Source organism: Trachurus trachurus (genome assembly GCF_905171665.1).
Source record: "Trachurus trachurus genome assembly, chromosome: 1".
NCBI lineage: Eukaryota > Metazoa > Chordata > Actinopteri > Carangiformes > Carangidae > Trachurus > Trachurus trachurus.
This window is the reverse complement of record NC_139891.1, coordinates 39,506,076-39,533,521: the sequence shown is the minus strand read 5'-3', so window position 1 is coordinate 39,533,521 and position 27,446 is coordinate 39,506,076. Positions and strand designations below refer to the sequence as shown.

The following is a 27,446-nucleotide window of genomic DNA, read 5'->3' as shown; positions in this document are numbered from 1 at the left end:
TGTACATGTATACAATATATGCATATCCATGCGCAGTGTTGAGTGTCATTATAATTATAAGTATTTAGATCATGACAAAATGTAAAAGTAAATTAGAAAACAAATATAAAATAATTCTATATTTGTGTTTGAATATGATCTGAATATTTGAAAACTAATTTTCATGCAGCACGTAGCTACTGTCTGCTTCAGCTTTTGAGAGCAGAAAAACAAACTATTTGTCTTATAAGGAAACAAAAGGAAAACAAATCTTGTTATGTCATAATCCATTGATAATTATAACGTGACCACTGGAGAACAATAAAAGTCCTGTCTGGGCTTCCGTAGCCGAGGAAAACAAAGTGGTTGAGTGGAGGGAGATGAAGAGAAACCAGCCTTTTCTTTCTCTCGTCTCAGCCAAGGGCCGCTGATGGAGGAGCAGTGCATTGTGGGTGTTTCCCCGGTGAGGAAACAGAGTTGTTGATGAGGAGCTGGAGAGGCGGCTGAGTGGACGAGGACATGCACATCTGCAGCTGCTGCATGTGTCATACGTGTCTCATACATGTTTCATACACGTGTTAATGCATCTTTCATAGATAGACCACATCCATCCTGGCTCTAAAAGCTCTGACGATGGAGAGAGCAGAGACCAGGATTTAAGAGTTTTGTAAAAATCATGAGCGCTGACCTCGGTCAAGAATCAGTCATGAGTGTTTCATAACGAGTTATACACTGTACTTTATTTTACTTTACTGTGATTGGCTGCAGCAATGTGTGCCAGATATCACATATAATCCTATGAAACTGTAATCATTAGGGTCTTATAAGGGGCAAAGTCGGTCAGTGACTCAGTCCAGGCTCAAACGGCTCTATAAGCTACTGAAGTGAGGTTCTTGACATGTTTTAAACTCTGTAAAAATCTCTTTTGACGTCTTGGTTGATAAACCCAGATCAGATCCTGAGCTTCCAGGTGAGAGATCAGAGAGCATCTATGGTCAGAGAGAGAAACATCAAAGAGACTCGGCCACATGTTTGAGCCTTGAATGGGGGGAGCAACCGCCATTCCGACATCCCACCAGTCCAACATAGGCCTCTAATTGTCTAAATGGCAACATTTAATTTTCTATCAAACGTCCCATCGTTCCGACAATTTTTGCCTCCTATGGTCGGAATGACGGTATATTTTTCTATTTTTAAACATACTTCCTTTCCGACAATTCCTTTAATAGCGTATTTTTTTCCCCAAAAAGATTTTGCACTGGTTGGATTTAGGCAACAAAGAAAGGAGTTGGTTAAGTTTAGTGAAAAGAGCAGGTAGAGGCAGAATGGTGGGATGTCGGAGTGGTGGGATGTCGGAATGGTTGGATGTCGGAATGGTGGGATGTCGGAGTGGTTGGATGTCGGAGTGGTGGGATGTCGGAATGGTGGGATGTCGGAGTGGTTGGATGTCGGAGTGGTTGGATGTCGGAATGGTGGGATGTCTAAATGGTGGGATGTCGGAGTGGTGGGATGTCGGAGTGGTTGGATGTCGGAATGGTGGGATGTCTAAATGGTGGGATGTCGGAGTGGTTGGATGTCGGAGTGGTGGGATGTCGGAATGGTGGGATGTCGGAATGGTGGGATGTCTAAATGGTGGGTTGTCGCAGTGGTGGGATGTCTAAATGGTGGGATGTCGGAGTGGTTGGATGTCGGAGTGGTGGGATGTCGGAGTGGTTGGATGTCGGAGTGGTTGGATGTCGGAGTGGTGGGATGTCGGAGTGGTGGGATGTCAGAGTGGTGGGATGTCGGAATGGTGGGATGTCGGAGTGGTGGGATGTCAGAATGACAGCATGTAACCCTTGAATGGTTAGTGCAGTTAGCATCTTTTCAGAGCAGTTAGGGGAGTTAGCTTCCTATCTTTACAGAACTACGACTGGCTAATGTTAGCATGCTAATATACTAAAATGGGCTAATATAGCAAAACGATTTAAAAGAAGGAGAGTCACAGAGCTGCTAGCATCATTTTTTAACATTTTCTTTTTTAAATCTCTGTTTAACCTTTTCTTTCGGGATGTTCTTAACCTTTATTGCATTAATGCGTACTGTTTTTAAGTATCTGTTGATTAGTTTAAATGGATCTCATTGTCAAGCACTTTGAGAATCAGAACATCTCATGGACGTTCAGCAAGACAAAGCCAAGTCCCAACTCGGTCAGATGATCAGGAACTCACACACACATGGAACGCCCGTTGATATCATTCAGTGTGACTCACACTTTCCCCTGGGGTGTCATTATCTCTGACGTCCACCCAGAACAATCCTCCAGAAATCTCCACAGAGATCAAAGCTCTGCCATCGCCGCAGAACTTGCTTGAGGAATTTCACATTTTCTTAAGTTTTCCTTCAGTGGCCTACCTACCACAGTAAGCCAGTGAGAGATGTCTGTACATCCGCGGCAGCTACACTGCAAACAGGAGCTGCTAATAGATAATTCAGCATAGTTTTAATGGTGCCAGTTTGCCAATATGTCACTGAATATAGAGCAGCAGCTTCTGCCTGTAGCTGACTTTTACAGGGTCGTATGATGGCTCTGGTGTGTTTTTTATCTATCATCATATTGGTGATCTATAGATATGTTCTGATAGATTAGCCTGCATGTATTTTGGAGGGGGCGTGAAACAAATCCAGTCTGGATGGAGCAGATCTATGGAGTTGTTTAGTTTTTAGTATTTCCACCTGGAAGATGCTCAGGTGTGCTGCTGTCTGAGTTTCATCGCCTGCCGTCTCTAACCTATGGTGGATTTTGGGAAACACAAACTATAACAACGGTTAGAGCTTCGGTCTCCATCATTCAATAGATCAACTGAACGACCGGCAGACGGAGTCGATCAATGGATCAATGAAGTGAAGTGCAGCTGCAGGATGAACGGACGACACTCAGTGCTCACGACGCACAGTTTTAACTTGAAAAGAGACTAAAGAGAAGAGAAAAGCAGCATGAGACGTTTCAAAACGTTGATTTGTCCAACACGCACGTGTTCAGTGTTTCCAGTATTTTCAATCAATAGAGGCCTTTACAAAATAAAAGCATCAATAAAGGTTTCCACTCCTGCACACAGGAAATAGCTCCTGATCTAAAAGACCAGAGACCTGTAAAGATATCTGGAATAATATTATAAAAATGTGTTTTATTATCTTTAATATCTAGACAAAGGTTGTGTTATTATGGTCTGTGGTTCTGTGGAGAGTGTTTTGTGCCTCTTGGAAACCCGTAGATTTGTCCCTGTAGTCCCGCCCAAGGAAAACAATGACTCATGTTTAGGGATGTCACGATTATACATTTTCTTGGTACGATTATTGTCAGAGAAATAATCACGGTGTTACGATTATCACGATTATTATGCATTAATTAATTTCACAACACTATGAATGTGTAAAATCAAATATAGTGTAAATATCATTACATTACTCATTGTTTACACAAAATATTTCAAGTATCTTTTAATATATGACCAATTATTATTAACCCCCATGGGAAATGTTTGAAGTATTCAGGTCATAAATTGTCGTCTATACCAAATATTTGTCTTCATTTTAATAGTTTTTTGTTTTGTTTTGCTTTTTTTTCTAATTAAAAATGACACGTTGACATTTAAATTCCTACCAATTCAATGTTACGTTAAATGGACCAGTATCTGAACATTTACCTTTATTTTGGCGCCACATCTGCCAATATGGTTCCAACATCATCTTTCTGGGAAAGTAACGGTATTTAGGAATCTTTACGATTTATTAATTGTGGTGTTAAATACCACGATTAATTGTGAAAACAAGTAATGGTGACATCCCTACTCATGTTGTGTCGAACTTCTGCTCTGGTTCGTGTTCACACTGACCTTTTACAAACAGACCGAGTCATGTGACCGTCAGATCAGCCGTTGATTGGACTTTTTTGGTGACATCGTCCGGCATCACAAGGGGGTTTCGTCCATGAAGTTGTGACGGCTTCATTTGAGCCAAGCCATGTAACAATAATATGTCATATAGCTGTAGTTTATTTCTAATGCACTGTAGTGGATTGTAATTCATCGGCCGATACTGTTCACAAAGTTCAGGTTTCAGAATCGGTATCAGGAGGGAAAAACTGGTTTCAGAACGTAGCTGAGGTTGGTTACAGTTCTTCACACAGGAAAGGAGCTCATAGTGGTTTTCATTATAGATATACTTAAAGCAGATATCAGTGGAATGTTTTTGTTAATATAAGTCCTAAATAGTCCTATTTTCCGTCAGCAATCACTTACATGAAGTATTTCAGCCTAAACACGAGTCTCTCCGTCACTCTGCTCTGCTGTAACCCGAGGAGAAAATTTTCCTTGTGGGATACAAGTGTTATCCAATGAGGAGAGAGAACGGCATGAAGGGCTGTGTGTGCAGCCAAGGGATGCGCGTGAATGTGGTGACGTAGCACGAGGACCAATTGATGCCTGACAAGGGCGGGGGCTGCTAACTCATGGTGCGTTCAAAGAAACTCGTACTTTGTGTTTTTCCTTCCTGTGAAGTCATACCAGTTCGATCTGGTACGAGTTCACGGGTCGGAAGTTACGAGTGGCCGTTATAGGGAACTTTCACAGACAACAGGATGGTAAAAACATGAGCTACGGGTTACCTGGAACGCTACCAAGTCGTAGTTGTGACTTGAAGCTGTAACTTACGGTTTCAAAAGCCTGCCTTGAACGCAGCATTAGCCGAAACGGCCGTGAAGCTGATATCTGCTTTAATCTAGAAATAACCCAGTATGTTTGTTAGAGCTGGTTGTTTCCTCATGATAATGGACTTCCAGCTCTGTCGTGATGTGATAAATGTTTCCATTTCAACTGTGTGAAATATTACCTTGTATAGTTTTTAAAAATGTATGTGTTTCCATTACTGGTTCTGAAGTTTGCAACTTCATATTCATTAAAGGGATAGTTCAACATTTTGTCAAATTGGCCCCATTACCATAATCCCTATAGTCATAGCAGTAGGTTTGTTACCTTTATTTGTCGGTGCAAGATATTTTTAGAACGGCGGAGCAGAGCCGTGAGCTGCTCAGAGCTACGCTACGGAGGCTCATTATGGGATTTCTTGGTTTCCCTCATCAAACTCATCAAATACACAATCCAACAACTCCACAACGCTCTGGTGGACAAGTTGTGAGCTGCACATTCACCACGCTATGAGATAATAACACAACGTTACCACACAGAGTTGTTTTAGAGGGAAACACATGCAAAACCACTGATGCACGTTGCCTTCAGGGACAGTTTTTAATCAAGCAGACTCTGTATTTCCCTCTAAAACAACCAACTGCTGATCGGCGGGCGCTAACCCTGGGCGGAGGGATACGTGAGTTGGTTAGGTCCAAATAAAAACTGTGTTTTTCCTGCACTTTGAAGGGCTGGAAAAAATTATATTATAGTGAACAATGGAACTGTGTATTTTTTTCAGGTAAAATCTCTTTTAGGCCGTGAAAATAGGCCGTTTCTTTGGGTCTGTTCACAACACTGTATGTTGTAAATCTCTGGGCAGGGCTATTATGGGCTGGCATTGCTAACGGGAGGAGTGCAGAGAGTCTTCTACTGCAATTAAAGTACTTAGGGCTATTTGGAGATCATACAACCAACTACTATCCCTTTAAGCAGGTGAATGTAAACAGACGATGGATGTCTGGATGTCTGGATGTCTGAAGCTCTCTCTCTCTCCGTTTCTTCCTCTCCAGGGGATCAGCAGCCTCTTCAGCTCCCTCAAAGTGGTGCGTCTGCTGCGTCTGGGCCGCGTGGCCAGGAAGCTGGACCACTACATCGAGTACGGCGCGGCGGTGCTGGTGCTGCTGGTCTGCGTGTTCGGCCTGGCCGCGCACTGGCTGGCCTGCATCTGGTACAGCATTGGAGACTACGAGGTAGAGATGTGGTCACCATTATAGATGTTTCTTGGTACGATTATTGTCAGAGAATAGGGCTGGGACGATATGCTTTTCTCCCGATTCGATTCTTCTACGATTTTTTGGAAGCCGATTCGATTTAAATTGCAATTCTACGATATTGCTGATTTTCTCGATTTTTAGTCTGCATTTTTAACACCTTTTCAAAACCTGTACTCTCTGTATGTAGAAAAGGCAAACAAATGCACACTGCACAATAATTAAAAATAAAAAAAAAGGAAAATTCTAAAAAAAAAATCGATTTTTGAAAATAAAAATCAATTTAAAAATCGTCAAAAACAATATTGCGATACTTATGTGAATCGATTTTTTCTCCCACCCCTATCCGAGAAGTAATCACGGTGTTTACGATTATCACGATTATTATGCATCAATACATTTCACAACACTATGAATGTGTAAAATAAAATAAAGTCTAAATATAATTACATTAGTAATCTCTTAATACAGGACCAGTTATTAATCCCCCGGGGGAAGAGTTTGAAATATATAAGTCATTAGTTGTCATCTATATCAAATGTTTAAGTTTATTTTAATCATTTTTTTCATGATACAAATGACACTCTAGCATGTAAATTCCTACTAATTCAGTGTTATATTAGATAAATAGATGAGTATCTGTGCATTCACCTTTACTTTGGTGCAACATTTGCCGATAGGGTTCATACACAATCTTTTTTTTTGGAAAGTAATGGTATTTAGGAATCTTTGCTGCACATTTTTATGTGTTATGTGTTTATACACACCTGAGGTTAAGAAAGGCCAAGATGTAGTGAGTAAAGATGAATTTAACATTATAGCTCTGCCACTGACTTGTAATCACAACAAAAACAACAGTTATGACTCTTCAAAAATCAACATTTATTATTGTTTCAAATCAACTTAGGGGGCAAATGGACTGAAAATCAACCAAATCAAGGCAATGTTGGCTAATTATAATTGGCTCTAGCCAGAATCGGGCCGATATTGGCTGTGTATGGTGTATCCCTTTTTATAAGATAAAAGGAATACACCATAACTATCGATACAGATCATTTTAACTGTACCGATAGTTATGGCGTATCCCTTTTATCTTATAACAATAAAGAATAACTAGGACCAGGTTATAGCCTATATGTGGAATAGAAAAAAAAGTGTGATCTTTGCGATCAATAAATTGTGGCGTTTTAATTCCACGATTAATTGTGACATCCCTACTATACGAGGTGATCGACGAGGACACCAACACGGTGCGGATGGACAGCTGGCTGTTCCTGCTGGGGGAGACGGTGGGGACGCCGTACCGCTTCAACGCCTCGGGCTCGGGCCGCTGGGAGGGGGGGCCCAGCAAGGACTCGGTCTACATCACCTCGCTCTACTTCACCATGACCAGCCTGACCAGCATCGGCTTCGGGAACATCGCCCCCAACACGGACGGAGAGAAGATCTTCGCCGTGGCCATGATGATGATTGGATGTAAGTTGTTGTTGCTCTTCTTTCTTTGGTGTTGGGGACAGATGAAGGGATGGCTGCATCGTGATGTCATAACCACACCAATAAGTACCCGAAACTTAAAGGGATAGTTCAACATTTTGTCAAATTGGCCCATTGCCATAATCCCCATAGTCATAGCAGTCATTCACTCATCAAATACTAGGGGTGGGAGAAAAAAATCGATTCACATAAATATCGCAATATCTTTTTTGATGATTTTTAAATCGTTTTTGTTTTTTTTTCAAAGATCGATGTTTTTCTTTTTTTGAAAAAAATAATAATTTTGAAACATTTTTTTTTTATTTTGAATTTTTTTTAATTTTTATTTATTTTTTTTTTTTTTAATTTTTTTTTTTTAATTTTTTAAAATATTGTGCAATGTGCATTTGTTAGCCTTTTTTACATACAGAGAGTACAGGTTTTGAAAAGGGTTTAAGTTCACTTTATAATGGAGTATGTTAATTTCTAGGCTCCTACAGTATTTGTGTGCAGATAAATGTTAAAAATGCTAAAGACTAAAAATCGAGGGAATATCGTAGAATCGCAATTTAAATCGAATCGCCATCCAAAAAATCGTAGAAGAATCGAATCGGGAGAAAAGCATACCGTCCCAGCCCTATCAAATACACAATCCAACAACTCCACAACGCTCTGGTGGACAAGTTGTGAGCTGCACATTCACCACGCTATGAGATAATAACACAACGTTACCAGACAGAGTTGTTTTAGAGGGAAATTCAGAGACTGTTGATGAAAAACTGTCCCTGAAGGCAACGCGCATCAGTGGTTTTGCATGAATTTCCCTCTAAAACAACTCTGTGTGGTAACGTTGTGTTATTATCTCATAGCGTGGTGAATGTGCAGCTCACAACTTGTCCACCAGAGCGTTGTGGAGTTGTTGGATTGTGTATTTGATGAGTTTGATGAGGGAAACCAAGAAATCCCATGAGCTCCTGCTCCGCCGTTCTAAAAACAGCTTGCACCAACAATTAAAGGTAACGAACCTACTGCTATGACTATAGGGATTATGGCAATGGGCCAATTTGCCAAAATGTTGAACTATCCCTTTAAAAGTAGTTTCATTGATAACTCTCCGTGGTGCTGAAGTCACAGAAAAACCTTCAGTTGATATTGAATCGTCTCTGAATCAAACATCAAGTCTTCCCAAGACGTTTTAGCAGACAAAGTGTTGTAGAAGTGTCTTTCTTTTCCATCACTATGGCGACGCTGGGCAACCGTCACTCCTTAAGGTTGGTATTCATCACTGCCCGAGGTATTTCAGAACAGCTTTAGCAAGATACATATAAATTGGTGTTGGATATTGACATCTACTCATATATTCATAGACATCAGGGGAGGGCCACACTGACTCTGATAAAGTGAGCGAAGGGCCACACAATTTGAAATCGAATTGAAACATGAAATATTTATTGCTGAATTATATTAAACTCCATATATTTGGTGGACACATTGCTTTACAACAGGCTGTTTGACAGACCACAATCAATGCAATCGCATTTTCAACTTCTATCCAGCACAGGTCACTGAAGAAACAAACTGTATTATGATATAAATATGGACTCAAGGCAGATTGTTTTACTATTACTACTAAAACTTACTGAGCATTAAGTAAATGAATCATCAATGAATAATATTCACAGACACATTATCATGAATATTACAATTAACCACTCAGATCCTTTTCACTTCTGATTCAGTGAGACTGTTCTATTTCTGAGGATAACCCAAACTTTAACAGACCTGCATCACTTAACCCTCTACGGTACGCTGCATTATGATGCCAGTGGGGGAAAAAATGTTTGGAGTGTTTTTATGTCTCAAAATAGACTAAATAAACATAATCTAAAGAAATTTAAAAAAATTATTTATTTTTGGAAGTTTTTGGGATTTGTTGCCTGTAGGCAACATTGTACCATTACGGTTCATCATCTACTGTATTAGAAACAGCAGTCTCTGTAGACTTTCACCTTCACTGGCCTCATTCTCATCTTCCTCATTATCATCATAATATCCTGATGTTTACTTTACTGCATCCAAAATCACATTTATTAAGGATAAAAACCAAAATTATGATGAATGATATGTTTTTGAACATTATATTTACACCTAAACACACACTACCATAGTCTCATAATGCAATATTGATTCCATAATGGTCCACTGTCGCCTCAAGGCAACACTGCAATTTTCTATAATGGTACGTTGTTGCTTTGGGGAAACAGGTGCATTTTAACAAGTTTCCATTATTTAATAAGTAAATAAATTGCATGGAACTATTAAAAATTTAACTTTACTAATCTATTAGTGTAAATATATGTTTTTCCAGATGACAAAGGGCCAGGAAGTTACTGTATGTTTTCAGACCGTTTTAGTGGCGCAAAATGGCAAACCTGTTTCCTTTGAAAAAGTCTGCAAAAAGGGTTTCAGTGGCTTCTTGAAAGTCATGTGATAAATTAAAGCATTGTTATTGGTTCTCTAAGCTCTCCTCTCTTTTTTAAAGTATTACAGCATTAAATGGGATGAATTGTGGAGATGTGACAGGCCAGAAAGTGGTTATGTTGCCTGAGGGCAACATGGTCCCATAGAGGGTTAATGAAGAAATTATTAGGCTAATATGTTTTGTCTAGTTTTATTTATGAAGAAACACACAACTCCTTCGCTGCTGCTTTACTGTAACTAACTGCACCAACATGAAAATGATTCCAACTGTGAAAAATAACTGGTTTGATTACAAGCGTAACCATTGGTGGATGGAGCATAGTCATAGAAACAGGTTTCTATAACTATGGGATGGAGGCTTCAGACGCACGTGGCTACAATCAGTCATACGGTTGCACCGATCACGCTATGCTATCACTGTTTCAAACAGCTGTTTAATGCGCATCAATTAATGTAAAATAAACGTAATAACAGCAGTCGTGGTCACATAGCAGTTCTAAGTCATTGTAGTCTACTCATTCACCTTTACATAAGATGATGGAGGATTTTCTTTCTTTTCTTTTTTTTTCTTTGTGCACGTTGCGGCCCGGATTGAGATGGTCCACGGGCCGTAAAATGTCCAGGTCTGATATACATAATAATAATAATACATTAAAGGGACAACGAGGAGTTTAGTTAAAGTGAAGTGTTTTCCCACTACATTTATGAGCCTCCGCACCGTGAAATTCTTTGACCGGTGCAAGACAGACTCATGTTTTCATTCATCAAGAATTAAAGTCAGAGGTTGGAAGACGATCACATACCGTCGTAGTTCCCACCATAAACGGAGATTCATACGGCGGCGTTATTCTCATGACTCGCCACGAAACCGAAAGTAAAGAAACGCTGGTCGGCTCGCCCAGCATTTCCACCACCACTAATAATAACAAAATAACCATAGAGACAAAACCATATATTTATCTAAAATGGACCATTAACAAGTGGTAACGTAGATTCATCCACATTAATATGAGACTTTTTATAACCAGATAAAAACTCCTCATTGTCCCTTTAATGTATCATCATAAACATATATCTATAAATGCAGTAATCTATATGTCCTTGTGGTTTGGGTTTCATTGTGGGTGTGATCATGTGACCCTGTGAGACTTTGTCCTCCATGTGTCTTTTCCCGGCAAAATGAACCAACCAATCCCACGGTCCGTCGGTCAGACGAGTCCGTCAATAATTTATTGATGGTTATTGTCGACTCGGTGGTCTGACTCAGACTCAGAGCAGAGGGGAGTTCTCACTCTGCACCATTTAACTGGACATGTGAACCACTTCAACAGGAACAATGAAGCGTTATGGTCTGTTATTATCCTGTTAACTGAATGAGGGGGTTGAGACGGCTGGAGAAATGTCTCCACATTACATATTGATATTGATCAGCTCCATTAGTCATCGTAGATGCATTTATACAAAACATCATCTTTTATTTTTATTTAACCAGGTAAGTCATTAAGAACAACGGTGTCCTGCCAAAACAGCCTCTTCATCCTCTGTAAGAATGAGTTTAGATAATTAGAAAAAAAAAAAAATCTATTTTCCATCCATCCATCTACCATGCATCTGGTTTCACAGAGAGAAATAATAAATCAATAACTGATAATAATAATAAATGCCTGACACATCTGTTTCTTAATGAGCGTATCTTAAAGGAATAGTTCAGAAGCTTCTCGAAGCTCCTCTTCCCGGTTCGTAGGAGCTTCGAGAAGCTTCCGCTACAAACAAGCTTGAAATATAGACTTGTTTAATTTGTTTCGGGACAATTTCTCATGTCGGGGCTTCAATACAAGAGGGACATTACATACGAGCAGCATGGAGGTATCTGGATGTTTTTTGGTGTGTCTTTTTGTTACCAAGACAGTTGGTATCCATTTGCAACCGTTATATGGACATGCACTGCTACGCCGAGACCCCCTGTAACTCAGAGAAGCCACGGAGGACTCTGAACCTTCTCCCAGCCCTTAGTCCACATGAGGGGGAGGAGATCATGATGAGGGACATTTCAATTTTGGGTGAACTCTCCCTTTAATGCTTATGATAACTAGAGAGGAAACAGAGACAAGTAGCTGTGTTTACATGAGTGACCTTCATCCAGTGATGAGGTCATTTACTTATTGTTTATTTTTTCATCTGTGTCTGTCGAGTAATCTGAAACCTCAGATGATCACTGATCACCGATCACCGATCACTGATCAGTCTCTGTAGGTGAGACGTTGTGTTGCAGTCTGACGTGGAGAACATTGTTTTCAGAGATCACTCCTCTGCTTCCTCCCACGCTGCCGCTCTGCAGCTGGAAACTAAATAAATAAATAATAAAAAAACCCACACATTTAAAGGAACAGTCAGACAGAAACACATATTTAACGTCCAGTTTACACCTTTTTGTTTGGTTGTTAATCAACTTGTACCGGAGCTTTCAGCGGTGTGAGACCTCTGAACGGTACCCACACCTCAATACAGACCAACAAGTAAATACATGCAAACATTTTTTTTTTTTTAACAATATTTTTTATTGAAATTTCAAATGTATTTCAAACTCAACATTAAATGTACAAACATTTTCTCCCATATCCCCTCGAACAGACAAAAAAATAAAATAAAAAAGCAAATGGACAGTGACATCAGACATCAGGCTAATGGAGTAAATTAAATAAATAAATAAGAATAAAATGGGACAAAAATAAATAAATAAAATACAATTAAATTAAATTAAATTAAATTAAATTAAATTAAAGGCAGGATCATTTCATAACCTGTTATTCAGACAGTGTTATCTGTTTCATTGGTCAGGAATGACATAAATGATTCCCAAATACAAGCAAACTCCTCCTGTTTACCTTTAACAATGTACATGTGTGTCAATCTCTCCAGTCCAAGACAAGTTATCAACTCCTTCTTCCATATTGCCAGTGATGGTGTCATGCAAACATTATTAAATGAATCCGACCTTTTCCTGTTTGGCATCAGAATAAAATAGTGGAGTTAAAATGAATTTGTATTAACGTGTTATTATCTGGCAGACCAGTTTTTTCAGGGGTTTATTTTATTTATTTTTAGAAACATTTTCAAGGATCTTTGTGTATAATCTGTTGGAAGTTATTTAGAGTTTTGTTGTTATTAATCATCTATATTTGAAAATCAGAAGGTTTTTTACGTCCTTTAAATTATTCTCATACAATTTGACGGATTAAGGCAAAAACACTGTTTTTTCATGCACTGATCAATTTTGAGATTTTTGGCTATTTTTCTTCCTTAACATGTATTCTTTCTTAAAAGTCAAACGAAATGGTAGAAAATCCACATTTAGCTGGTTATTTGACTTCATTTTGTCTCTTTTGTCAGTAGATTTCTCCTAAATTCACCCATGTCATGTCAGGTGTCACTGTAAAGCTCTCTCTCTCCTGAACAATGATGTAATTTCCTCCGTGTCTGCAACAAATCCTAAAAGTAGGATTGACAATAACAATCTGTGTAGTTTTACAGTCCAAGTCTTTAAAGGCCGTTTCCTCAGAAAGAGTTTTTCAGACTCAGACTCTGAGCTAGAAATCTCCACTTCAGCAGCACTTACAGACACCAAACCTTCCACTTTGATCCCTTTCTATATTCTGAAGGTTTTTACAGAGGGGATTGTTGATATATCATTCACAGCCTCATTTATACAACATTTTATTACTAAAAACATGGAAACATTAGATGTTTTAGGGCTGGTGACAGTATTTTCTCATTTACAGAGTGATAAAAAGAGATATCCACAATCCTCCTCTGGAAAAACTAAAGACTCTAATATGTCAACAAGATAAAACAAAGTAGCTTTATCCATTGTTCAGATTTCTGTTCTGGAAATATATGCAAATTAGTGCATATTTCATCAGATATCGCCTCATTTAAATATTTAAGCATAAAATTTGACAAAACTTGTAATACAAAAAATATTTGTCTTAATGTGAGTGATAAACTTGGGAAGTTCACCTTTAGTGTCTCCCCTTAAAAAAGTTCTGTATCTTGTACTTTTTTTTTTGTATTCCTTCTTTAGGGCCAAACTGACTAATTCACTTTTCTAAGAACTAGTAACAGACTCGGTCCTCTGGTAAACAGATGGTGTCATGTGTCATGTGCTGCTGAGATGTTGTCGATATCATTGATTTTTACAACGTTGGAGCATAAACCAGGATTTAAACCTATGTTTCCCTGCACAGACCAGCTGCTGTTTTCCTGAATCCTCCCAGCTGAGGATGAGTCGGTGTTCCACCATGCAGCGTCTGCCGATGTGAGCGGCGCTCCGGGAGCATCAGGAAACATGACTCAGCTGTATTTGCTCTGTGCTGTTTGTCCTCCGGTGTTTAAAGAGCTGTCAGTCAGTCAGTCGGTCGGTCGGTCGGTGTGAGGCTGCAGCCTTTTGTTTCCCTCCTCCTCCTCCTCCTCCTCCTCTGGGTGATTGATCCTCTGTTTCCTCTGCAGTCCTGCATTTGAGGGATGTTGTGTTGTTCTCACACAGTTACACAAACACAACTCGTCCAGTGTGAGAGACGGTGATTGAATGTGGACCGTCGTCAGAGACCGACACACTGGAGCGACCAGTAGATGTTGATGCAGTGTGCAGGATCTTCTTCTTTCTTCTTGACTCCAGATCAGAGAAGGGAACAGTAAAACAATCATACCAACACAACATATTTGAGGATTAGGTGGACAAATAGGTTTTTCCTTTTATAAAAAGCTTCAAATTGGACCCTGCAGCAGCCAGTGAGAGCAAGCAGAGCAGGAAGTGTCACCAACCAGATGTTGCTACGTCGACAGCTCAGAAACACTGAAACAAGCGGAAAACACAAGAAGAAGAGTTTCAAAGGAGGTTAAATCGAAAGCAACTGGACTTAGTTATTTGTCTGGTACATCCCAAGGACAGAACACCACACACCCACAAAAGCAATCTGGTGTATGCAGTCCAATGCAACGAGGAATGCAAAGACCTCTACATTGGAGAAACAAAACAACCACTGCATAAACGCATGGCCCAACACAGGAGAGCAAACTCCTCAGGACTGGACTCTGCTGTCCATTTACATCTCAAGGAGAAAGCCCACTCCTTTGAGGACAGCAATGTTCAAATCCTAGACAGAGAGGACAGATGGTTTGAAAGAGGAGTTAAAGAAGCCATTTTTGTAAAAGTAGAAAAACCTTCCCTCAACAGGGGAGGAGGTCTGAGACACCACCTGTCTCCAATTTACAATGCTGCCCTTTCATCCCTTCCCAGGAGACTCAACCATCTAGCCTCAAAGAACAACTACTGTTCACAAGTGGCAAGTGACTCCAACGACTGTCGTTAGAACACAATAGGGCACTAACGAAGTCGAAACCAACTTCCCACCAACGACTGTCACTCCAACGACTGTCGTTGGCACTTGGAGCACAAAAGGGAACCAGTGACATCATCACTTGTGAACGCCCACACAAGAGGTTAAATAGTGAGTCTCCACACCAGATAGTTGGACCAGTCCCAGCCTGGTCAGCTGCGTACATGAACTGATGAAGCCTCTTGGATGAGAGGTGAAACGTCTTCCTAGACAAATAACTAAGTCCAGTTGCTTTACATTTAACCTCCTTTGAAATACTATGACCTGGACAAATGAGAATATGCACCGACAAGAAGAAGAGCAGCTAGTGGAGCAACAAGCAGTAAAACAAGAACTCGTCTTCCTGTTCTCTTAAGCGAGCACACACAGGAACGCTGTTCGACGGCGCCAATTGTCCACCATATTGTTTTTTTCCTCTGAGGTCACATTTGGTCCTGGGCTTAACGTATCGGCCGATAACCGATACCGATCCGATACCACTGTTGAGTTAATAAACTGTACATCTTACCATGTGGAAGACAGTGAAGGCATCAGGCTTGACTTTAACATGACTTTCCTAATTAGTGTGAATGCTTTTCACACTATTGTTCTTCTGTTCAGCCATTTTCTTCCGCCTTTTTACGGCCTTCTTCTAGTCCTTCATACTTTGTGCTATTTCAACAATTCATATATCAAAACGTGTAGCTTTTTCTGGACTTTATCGGATGTATTCAAATTTTTCATACTTTTTATACTTTCTAGATTTTTTTTTCCCCATAGAGAATGCATTGGAACAGTCTTCAAACTCTTCAAATCTTCTTACTTCTTTCAGCCACTAAAGCTTCACCGTACTTTCTGCTAGAGACTTCATTCAAATTCTAAGCTGTAGACAAACTTTTTAAGTGTTCCTCTATGACTCAGCTTAGTGATATCTTCAACAGTTTCTGATATTTGGCAGTTTTAAAATCATTACGTTTTTTGACAAAATCCAGCTTTATAATGGGTGTGTGTTGCGTCTAACGAGCAGAGCTAGAGTGGTGACATTGTCAGCCAGAGTGGAGAGAGGCAAAAAAAACATTCTAGAGTTTTTCTTTTTTTTTTTTTTTTTTTAACCTTTATTTTACCAGGCAAATTGCTTGAGATACAAAAATCTCTTTTACGACAGTGTTAATTTCGTCAGACGAGACGAGACGAAAAATATTCGTCAACGATGGTTTTTTTCATGACGAAGACGAGACGAAGACGAGACGAAATCAATGCCCTTAAACACTGACTGTGACGAAATTTACACGCATTTTTGTTGACGAAAAAAGACGAGACGAAATCTACTTAATCAAATAAAAACTTAATAAAATGTCTCTTTCTTTTTTCGTCACAGACTTTTAAATTAGCTACAATCCAAAAAGTGCCTTCACTGGATGCATGTCATGTTTTTATCCTCCTGCGCTGCTGCCAGGGGTGTGTTTGTGTGTGTGTGTGTGTGTGTGTGTGTGTGTGTGTGTGTGTGTGTGTGTGTGTGTGTGTGTGTGTGTGTGTGTGTGTGTGCCTGAGTGAGGAACACACACACACACACACACACACACACTATGTGCTATGTGCGGCGAGTAGGCTACAAACTGGTTATGGGGGGCGGGGGGCGCATGGCCATTGCAGGGGGGTGCGGGCGCTGTAAACCGGCAGCGGAATCGCTGCGAAGCTCCGAGCAACGGAGATCATGTGCGAGCCGGAGCCCTCCTGTTCACATCATTACATTTGTCAATCGCCGTGTTTTATTTTGAAAATTAACCGGATTCTCTCGTTGTTTCTTTGTGCGACTTCCTGCCCGGCTTGACAGGATCGCACGGGGCTGCGCCGCGGCGCTGCTGCTGTGAACCAGAGCGATATGGCTCCGGTGTGAACGACACAATCGTTAACATCAAAGGGCTCCGCGGCTACTCGCGGCGCTTCTGCGGCCGGTGTGTCCCTGGCGTATAGACGCGTCTCCGCGCTGGTCGGTCGCTTCTGCGCTGTGTGTGTGTGTGCATCTCTGTTTAGATACTGACAAATAGCCTACATAAACGCACACACAAGCTGGAAAGTTGGCTCATCTGACAGTTGCCTGTCAATATTGGTTTGAGTAGATTAGTTGTGATTAACATTACTGTCAATCTGCTTTCAAAGACTAAAAAAAGACTATTGACTAAAACTAGACTAAAATACTTTGGATTTTCTTTGACTAAAACTAAACTAAAATGCCAAGACTTTTCGTCGACTAAATGTGACTAAACAAAAAAGAATACAAGCTGACTAAATATGACTAAAACTTATAAGGGCATTTGACACAAGACTAAGACTAAAACTAAATTGAAAAATAGCTGACAAAATTAACACTGTTTTACGAGCATGGCCTGGCCAAGAAAAAAATGTCTGGCTTTCTGGCTAAACTGTCAGCACGGCCACAAATTAAACTCTAGACACATTATTTTCTCCAGTTTTGTAGCCACGCTTGTCTTCTGGCTAAAATTCGGGTCAAAAATGCAAAGAGACTTAGATAATAATTTAAAAATATTTTTTAAATGCAGCCAGGGAGCTCTCTGCTCTCATTCAGCCCAATGCATTTTTTTCACAGCAGCAGGAGAAGGAGCTCAACTTTGTAACTTGCTGTTAAGTGCTTTTTAATTCAATTTAATTCACCAAAAAATAGTCACAGGTCACAAAAAAGTCCTCTTCTTACTTGGTGTGGCTAATTTCTGCGCTTTCCTTACTTTTTTTTTAAGCAGAAGCCAGTGATCCTCTTATTAAAGGTTTTCTTTGCCCCCTTTCTTTGCCCCTTGCTGTGTCTGTAGCCTAGTGGTTAGCTTGCTGGGCTCAAGAAGAAGTGAATTATTTTCCCAGTCGTCCTCTGCTGACTTCTGATAACTTGCTTCACGTTGAAACTGCTGCTCTCAGCCTGAAATTCACAGAAATTTTAATTGTATGTCATTCAAGCTTGACTCTCAATCTTTCTTGGTGTTGACACAGTGTGTTTCCAACAGGTGCAGCTTTGGGCTCGTTAACTTCAGAGTGAGACAGAGTGCAGCTCCTCAACAGACAACAGTCTCTGCAACTGTGTGTACACTGTGGCCTAGAGGCAGAGTGAAAATCTACTGATCATGAGGTTGTGGGTTCGATTCCTACCTCGATTCCAACATTTGTATGGTGATCACTGCTTGCACTATTTCCTAATTCTGCAACAGCGTTCAGCTGCTTTCAGCATTTACACGCATTTCCATCAGGAAATGCTACTTTATCTAGTTGTAAGACGTTGTTGTGTTTGGTGTCTACCATCGTGCTGCCTCACTAACGTAGACTGACGTGAATAGATTGGCATCATGGATCAGTCCCATTACCCAATACCTGACCGAGATGTTTAGTCAATATCTTGGATCGGTGTGTCTCTAGTCTGGATGAATCGTCTAGTGTTATAATGGTAAAAATAAATAAATAAATAAATAATAATAATAATGGTAAACTCAGGTTGAGACTGTCCTCATGTCCCGGCCCGGGGAAGTCATGTAGGGAGGTCTGAGGGTGCAGATGCAACAGTGTGTAGACCTGTTTAATGTGAGTCAGCAGTGACTTTTATGTCATTTCAATTTCCACGTCGTTTCCTGTTTGACCTTTAGCTGTTTTTACCTGCTGCTCTGAGCCGCTCTCTGCTGCTCCGTTGGTTCTGACCGGTGCTGACCGGTGCTGACCGGTTCGGTCCGTCAGCGTTTCCTAGATCGTGATGGTCCCGTCTCCTCCCATCCAAAAAGACAGGCCGACAGTCAGACAGACAGACGGACAGACAGACGGCCTCTCGGTTCGCGGCGCGCTGCTCGGCGACGTGATGAGCTGTGACACGTTGAGCTCTGCTGCCGCCGAGTTCCTCGCTGAAATATTAAACCAACTGTCAGATCAGCTGGACTCACCACGTCCTCCCCGCTGTCTGCACACATCCAACCGCTCTGCACACATCCAGCCGCTCTGCACACATCCATCCAGCCGCTCTGCACACATCCAACCGCTCTGCACACATCCATCCAGCCACTCTGCACACATCCATCCAGCCGCTCTGCACACATCCATCCAGCCGCTCTGCACACATCCAGCCGCTCTGCACACATCCATCCAGCCGCTCTGCACACATCCAGCCGCTCTGCACACATCCATCCAGCCGCTCTGCACACATCCAACCGCTCTGCACACATCCATCCAGCCGCTCTGCACACATCCAACCGCTCTGCACACATCCATCCAACCGCTCTGCACACATCCAACCGCTCTGCACACATCCATCCAACCGCTCTGCACACATCCAACCGGCCGCTCTGCACACATCCATCCAACCGCTCTGCACACATCCATCCAACCGCTCTGCACACATCCAACCGCTCTGCACACATCCATCCAACCGCTCTGCACACATCCAACCGGCTGCTCGGCACACATCCAACCGGCCGCTCAGCAGCACGCCGCGCTCAGCTGCAGGACACCACACGCAGCCGGAGAGCTGTGATCCTGCACAGCCAGGGTTCAACACCACAGACTGAGACATGGAGTCGCTGCAGCTGCTTGTGCAACGCAATTCCACAAGTTACACTGCAAAATCTTTCCAAGAATATTTGTCTTATTTCTTGTCAAAATGTCTCATTTCTAGTCAAAACTAATCTCTTTCCATTTAAAATAAGACTCATCACCTAAAAATTAACTTGTTTTTAGATAATTTTCACTTGTTTCAAACTAATTTTCAATTGAAATAAGTAGAAAAATCTGCCAGTGAAAGTGAAAGTTTTTTGTGCTTGTAATAAGGAAGAAAAACTTGCTCCACTATCAGATTTTTCTACTTAGAGTACTTAAAACGGAAAATTTGCTTGAAAAAATTAAATAGTGTCTAAAAACAAGCTGCTTTTTAAATGCGACGAGTCTTATTTTAAGTATAATTAGATTTATTTTGACTAGAAATGACATTTTGACTAGAAATTACATTTTGACTAGAAATAAGACAAATATTCTTGGTAAGATTTTGAATTTTTGCAGTGTGAGACATGTAGTAGCTGCAGCTGCTTGTGCCACGCAGTTCCACAAGTTACACTGCAAAAACTCAAAATCTTTACAAGAATATTTGTCTTATTTCTTGTCAAAATGTCTCATTTCTAGTCAAAACTAATCTATGTCTACATAAAGTAAGACTTATCACCTAAAAATGAACTTGTTTTTTGATCATTTTCACTTGTTTCAAACAAATATTCACTTGCAATAATCTGCCAGTGAAAGAAAGTTTTTTGTGCTTGTAATAAGAAAGAAAAACTTGCTCCACTATCAGATTTTTCTACTTATTTCAAGTGATAATATCCTTGAAAGAGGTAAAAAGTGTCTAAAAACAAGCTGCTTTTTAATGTGATGAGTCTTATTTTGAGTATAATTAGATTTGTTTTGACTAGAAATGAGACATTTTGACTAGAAATAAGACAAATATTCTTGGTAAGATTTTGAGTTTTTGCAGTGCATCCACACTGCTGGGATCTAACTAAGGACACAACAACAGTGTGAAAACGTACGACACCACAGCAACGGGCGCTTCACTGTATCATTAAAGTATCGTATCGGTGGCAGCGTATCGATGTGTGTATTGAATCGGCCTCAGTGGTGGAGATATATACATGTACATATACGACACAAGCACTGCTGTTTCTATTATGATAATTATGACAGTTTGTTCATTTTATTTTATATTGGTTAATTTTTTCCTCTCCTTATTCTGTTCAACTTGCACGTCACAAAATGCCTTAAAAATAAAAAGGCACAGTTTTTGGACAAGTTTGTATGTTTTGCATTCTTTAAGCACCGGCATCGTTTAAAAAGTACCGGTTTTGCAGCAGTATCGGATAAAACCTAAACGCACCCATCCCTACTCCCTGTACTGAGCCACCACACCCATCATCCAAACTGACCGCAATAAGTCTGTAACCTCCTCTGGATTCCTTCACTGTGGAGTTTTTTATTTTATTTTCTATTTACCTTTATTTAACCAGGAAAATGACTCACTCTTTTTGGAGTGTTTTTGGAGTTTGCCTTTTCTATAAATGAAATAATGTAATGTAATGCATATGATCATGATTTTGCCATTTTGAAGCCAAAAGATTGAGCTAAAGTAGAAAAGAAAAGAATAGAATAGAATAAACTTAATTGTCCCACAGGGGAAATATAACCTTATAGTCAGTTGTAATGAATGCATATGATCAGGTTACTTTTGCCATTTTGAAGCCAAAAGATTGAGCAAAAAATTTTGTCAAATCAGCTCAATATTGGATCATTTGTACATTTCCAGAGAAAATAAAAACACCTCAGGAAGTGTCTCTTTGGTGAAGCTGCTCTCGGTTTTTACATAAGAGGTCACTCTCCTGATAGTTTATCCAGACTGTGTGTGCGAGCAGCGGCTCTGGTGGAGGTTTTCCAGAGCATGGGGGCCGGCTGCAGGTGGAAGCTCGGCCTCACCCGGCTGAAGGATGAAGAGCTCCAATGTTGACGATTCGTCTCCTTCGTCGGAAGCCGCTGTCGTCTGGTGTCACGTCGGGATCTACGGCCGTTTGTCTGGATCAGACGTTATCACTCTCAGACATTATGACAGTGAAAAACCTGTGCACTTTGACTTGTGATTGTTTAGAATCCACAGAAAGTCAACTTTTAACCCAGTTCCACTTCCTGTGGGTGAGCGCTGAGCTGAGCCTCATCCTGCTCTGACAGTTTGTCCCTCCGGGGCTCCTGTAGAGAAGCTGTCCCCGAGGCTGCAGTGCATGCTGGGTGAAACCCTCTTGGTTTTTCCTATTTATATTCAGGAGAAACACTGAAACTACCCCCCCCCCCCACCTCCACCTACAGCCCCCCGCTGCCTGCTGGCTGATGGGAGGAGGTTGCTATGACAGCCAGCATCCTGGGGTCATCGGCTGTCGGCGCTGTGATTCTCATCTGGCACTATGACACAAGGCTGCGACAGAAATAACTGGTCCAGTTTCTGTCAGGAGCATCTTGGTGTGTCGACTCGGGCCGGACCGGACTGAGTGAAGAGCTGCACCTTCGCTCTCAGCACAGACGACTGTTTCCTGCTCTGAGGGGCTTTCACACCTACCTCCTTTGGTCCGGACTTTCGGACTTTCCAGATAGTTCGGATCAAATTGACAGGTGTAAAAGCTCCCCCAGACCACGGTCCGGACTAAAGACCGAGTCTTTGGTCCAGCCTCAGGAGGTGGTCTCGGTCCGGATTATCCTGGACCAAGGTCCGCTGCTGCGTAGTGTGAAAGCACTTCCCGGTTCGTCAAATTTGGACGAACTGGGAAGAGGAGCTTCCGCTACAAAACAAGCTTGAAAAATAGACTTATTTCGTTTTTTTGGGACAATTTCGCATTGTGAATAGTGTGCCAATATCCAATATTCAACTTTCAAATTGGCTCTGAGCTCCTGACCCTGTTTCTAAGAGGGTTGGGACATCCAGAGGGAGTCGTAAAAAGCCAGATAAGGTGTTTCAGGTGTCTGATAAGGATGCCTCCTGGACATGTCCAACTGGGAAAAGACACCGGGACAGATCCAGAACGACACATCCCATCTGTCCTTCTCCCTGATGTGAGCCTCCAGATAGGCCCCGCCTTCTTCGCCCATTCTTTCTTTCTTTCTTTCTTTATTAGGATCCCCATTAGCACCTGCAACAGCATCGGCTATTCTTCCTGGGGTCCGACACACACACAACATACACACAAACAGTCACATCTACACATAAGAAACACACATTTATACATGACACAACAAGAACAAACAACAAGGCTCCCTAATAATGAACAAACCACAGAAAAGATCTGACAGACATTTGACAGACAACACAGACATCATCATGTCTCTACTCAGATTCCATTCAATACTTCAATACCTTAAGTACAACCGCAAAGTAAATTAATAAAAATAAATGGATCATATAATAAGCATTGACTGTCTGAAGTGACTGTGACCATGCACTTCAACTACTCACACACATACACTCCAAGAAAAAGGCTACAACCACAACTGCTTTTTTCTTCTTTCACTGGAAGTCTGCACTTGGCAAAGTTTCAGTCTGAAGTGATGAAACTTGGTGTTTGAGGAGAATTGTTGTTTTACGGCCGAGCAGCAGCAGCAGCAGCAGGAGGGAACAGTCCTTTAATCGATCAGAGATGGTCGGTATTGGACTCTGCCGTGAGCTTTCCCATCGTTTGTTTAGCAAGATCAAAATAACAAACACCTCCTGCTCAGACCTGGCTCTGGCTCTGCACTGCAAAAATTCAGTATCTTACCAAGAATATTTGTCTTATTTCTAGTCAAAATGTCGTTTCTAGTCAAAATAAATCTCATTCTACTTAAAATAAGACTCATCACATTTAAAAAGCAGTTTGTTTTCAGACACTTTTTACTTTTTTCAAGCAAATTTTCCACTTTAAATAAGTAGAAAAATCAGTGGATTGACAGTGGAGCAAGTTTTTCTTTCTTATTACAAGCACAAAAAACTTGCTTTCACTGGCAGATTTTTCTACTTATTTCAAGTGAAAATTAGTTTGAAACAAGTGAAAATGATCTAAAAACAAGTTAATTTTTAGATGAGTCTTATTTCATGATGAGTTTAGTTTTGACTAAAATTGAGACATTTTGACAAGAAAGAATACAAATATTCTTGGAAAGATGTAGAGTTTTTGCAGTGTGGCTCTGGCTCTGGACCTGCTGGTTGTGTTGCTGTGTCAGCGTTGAGCTCGGTCGCGCTGCTGTGCTGAGGCTGCTCTGTAGAGCTTTGTGAAGGTCACGGCCGGTCCGGTGCAACGACTCTGACTCTTCAGTCGCCGGCTCAGCTCCTCTGGGCCTCGACCAGGACAGGTCTCTGCTGCTGCTGACGGACGGACCGACCGGGTCGGCATCGATCCGGTGACCCCGGTCCTTACTGCTGACAGGCTGATAGGGAGGGAGAGGCTGAGTCAGGGAGGGAGTGCACTGCTGCAGTTTGTATTCATGAGGGTGAGTCCAACAGTTAAAGCAGAAGTAAGGTGAATGTTTGTGTTAATATAAGTCTTAAATAGTTGTATCTTCCGACAGCAATCACTTCTATAGAGTGTTTGGTCTGAAACACGGGTCTGTCAGTCACTCTGCTCTGCTCTGAGCCCAGGAGAAAACTTTCCTTGTATCCTACAAGCTTTATCCAATGAGGAGAGAGAACGGCATAAAGGGGCGGTCCTCTCTGTGTGTGTGGGCGGGGACTGCTAACTCCATCTGCTGACAGGAAGTTAGCCAAAACCACCGGATCGCTTACTTTAATCTGCCTCAGACATACCAAGAGGAAACTTCAGAACTGTTTATCAAACTTATTCTTGATGGAAACTGAAATGTTATTTATTGTTAAACCTTAAAATGTAGAGCCTCCAGTAGGAGTGTTTTTACCATGTCTGAGGGATCAATGCAAAAAAAAGATGTGTTTAACATGAGAAATATCAGACAATTAATCTGTTATCAGAATGTTTTACTCCCCTAGTTACTTTACTTTACTTTATTTGTTTATTTAGTCTTGACAATGCATATTAATGGACAGTGAGTGCTAGAGTACCCACAGTAAATACACCGGATTTAGCACATGTGCTAAATTACATCCGTAGTCCCCAAATCAATGCAACAATTAACTCTTTGACTGCCAGCCATTCTCACAGCAGCTTCCTCCAGCTTGCCAGGCTTTTTCCAGCTTTTTGACTGATTTCCGTAGACCCACCATATATTATGTACTGTTACTACATACACATTCAACCCATCAAAGGAAAGATGAGGGTCTCTAGTTTCCAGCAAAAAAAATTGTTTGTTTCTATCTTGTTCCAGTCTTGTGAAATTGGTGGTTGAATATAGGTTAGTTTAGCCCAAAATGCCATTTTGGCACCAAAATCTTGAGAAAAAGAGGTTTTTGTGTCGGATGTCATTTTCAGGTGAACCAGTACAATTGGCTCCTTTATATTTTGCCTTAGTGATGCCTCAACATCTGTACAGTTGTTCTCTTGTAAACAACAACTAAATCAACACTGACAAATGACTTTTGATGACAAAAGACAAAACATTTAGCTACTGACACACACTACTGCAGCCTCTTTTCTTTCTTTTCTTTGAGTTACAACTTTTTCTTTCCTTTTTTTTAGTGTGTGTGCGTACGTGACGTGTGCGTGTGCATGTACGTGTGCGTGTTTGTGTGCGTGCGTGTGTGTCTGTGTGTGTGTGTGTGTGCGCGTGTGCGCGGATCAGTTCGACAGGTTTTTGTAGCCGAAACACGGCGCTTTAGATCAGATCCAGCTTCCTCTGGTCAGCAGGCAGCGGTCTCACTCTCTCTGTCTGTCTCACACACACATCTACACACACACAGCCTACAGCTCTGGCTGACGCCCCCTGAACTCACAACCACAGACAGTCTGCTCACAGACACTCCCACCACCTTTACCTCTCCTCACGTTCGCCGGCGCCGTCCGTTCCTCATCCACACTAGATCGCGGGATTTTCAAGCTGCTATCTGAGTGATTTCTCGCAAAATCTGGCGACTTTCCAAACGCTCTTGATGACTAACGACGAGCGATCAACGGGGTTGTTGTTACTAACGTTTGTGCTTTGTATCACGGAGCTGCACGGAGCTGCCGAGCCGCCATGAGCCCCGCCGCCGCCCCCGAAGCTCTCACCGGCGGCCAGAGTGTCACGGAGCGGCGCCGCTGCAGTCAGACACCCGCTCCGCTCCGTGAGGGGGGAAAAACACGCTATTTTTTTTATATCTCTCAATCCAAATGTGTTTTTCTGCACTTTATTTTGATGATACAAGTCTGATCTTCACAGAGGAGTAGGGCAAGACATTCAACATGGCGTTGCAATTAAAAAAACGCTAAGACGAGTTATCTCGTCTTTGGCAGACTACGCTTGGATTCGCTAAGACGAGATAACTCGTCTTTGGCAGTGAAAGAGTTAAAATAAAAAGTCCATAAAAACAGAGTATAGTATAGACGCCCTCTAATCAAGCTGGGTTTTTAAATTGCCATTTCAATCGTTGTGTAATCGTGCATTTATCAAACTTTTTTTTTACTACTGCTACTCTCATACTACTCTTATTCTCTTTTTTCTGCCGGGAAGACGCTTTTTTAGTAACGCTGGGTTTTAAAAAATACTGCTTATTTCGGGGCTTTCTCTTGGCGTCACGCCCCACTCTGATTTTGACCAATCAGCAGAGAGTAAATCTCAAGCCCCACTTTCAGGGCCGATCTGAGTACCTTCCTCCTTTCGGCCCAGTAGAAGTTCTTGTAGACGGCCCTTTGGGGAGGCGATGTGATGTAATGGTTTGGTGTGGAGGTTTGTGGGAATGTAAAGGCACACATTGCACACTGAGTCCGTTTTCTCCGTCCGAAATTGCAGCACGTCAAAAAATAAATTTGACCTCATGCTGTGTCAAGTGCGTTTATACACTGACTCTGATTAATTTGATTTTTTGATGTCCTACCTTAGACATATTGTCAGTCAGTGGATAGTATCAGGCAGTGGTGTAGTCTGTGTGATACTCAGGTACTCAGTATTCCCACTGAAAATGCATAAATATTTCAGTATACCCAGTACAACAAAACTATCTAACTAAAGTAAATGTCAATTTACAAGTGGGAGGGTTGACAGGGTTCAAGGGGGTCCCCAACTTTTTCTTGAAATTTTACCACTTTTTCTAGAATTCTTTTGAGAATTTTTTAAAAACCTTTTTACTTTTTACTATTTAAATTTATTTAATTTACCCTTAATTAACCCTAACCCTAACCCTTTTTTTCTAGAAATGTTTCAACTTACCACTTTTTTCGAGAAATTTCTCTATTATCTTTCAAAAATGTACTCCTAATTTAAACGTACATTGATAGTTTGTGTATTTCTGGTGTTTTGTCCAATGGGGGTCCGTGGTCTAATTTGTGTCAATTTTGGGTCCTTGATATAAAAAACTTTGAGAACCACCACTTGTGATACCAGTATGAACAGTTTACCACCTAGAAAGCAGTTTACCCACTACAGAACATAAGACTACACCACTGGTATTGGGGTTGAGTCGAGTCGAGTCGAGTCGAGTCGAGTCGAGTCGGGACCTGCAGGTCAGTCAGAGGAACTCCTTCAGAGTTTAACTCCTACTGCTTGTGTACTTCCTG

General features: G+C 41.2%; 1 protein-coding gene across 1 annotated transcript in view; it reads left to right on the top strand.

The window, feature by feature from the left end:
- The window catches only part of kcnh1b (potassium voltage-gated channel, subfamily H (eag-related), member 1b), a gene marked incomplete at both ends in the record, with an annotated part of 90,822 nt that overhangs the window by 32,028 nt on the left and 31,348 nt on the right, over positions 1-27,446 (top strand). The window contains 2 exons of the mRNA XM_083970031.1: positions 5,717-5,896; positions 7,144-7,393. Coding sequence (XP_083826157.1) covers positions 5,717-5,896; positions 7,144-7,393 — 430 coding nt within the window. The remainder of the gene's footprint in view (positions 1-5,716; positions 5,897-7,143; positions 7,394-27,446) is intronic.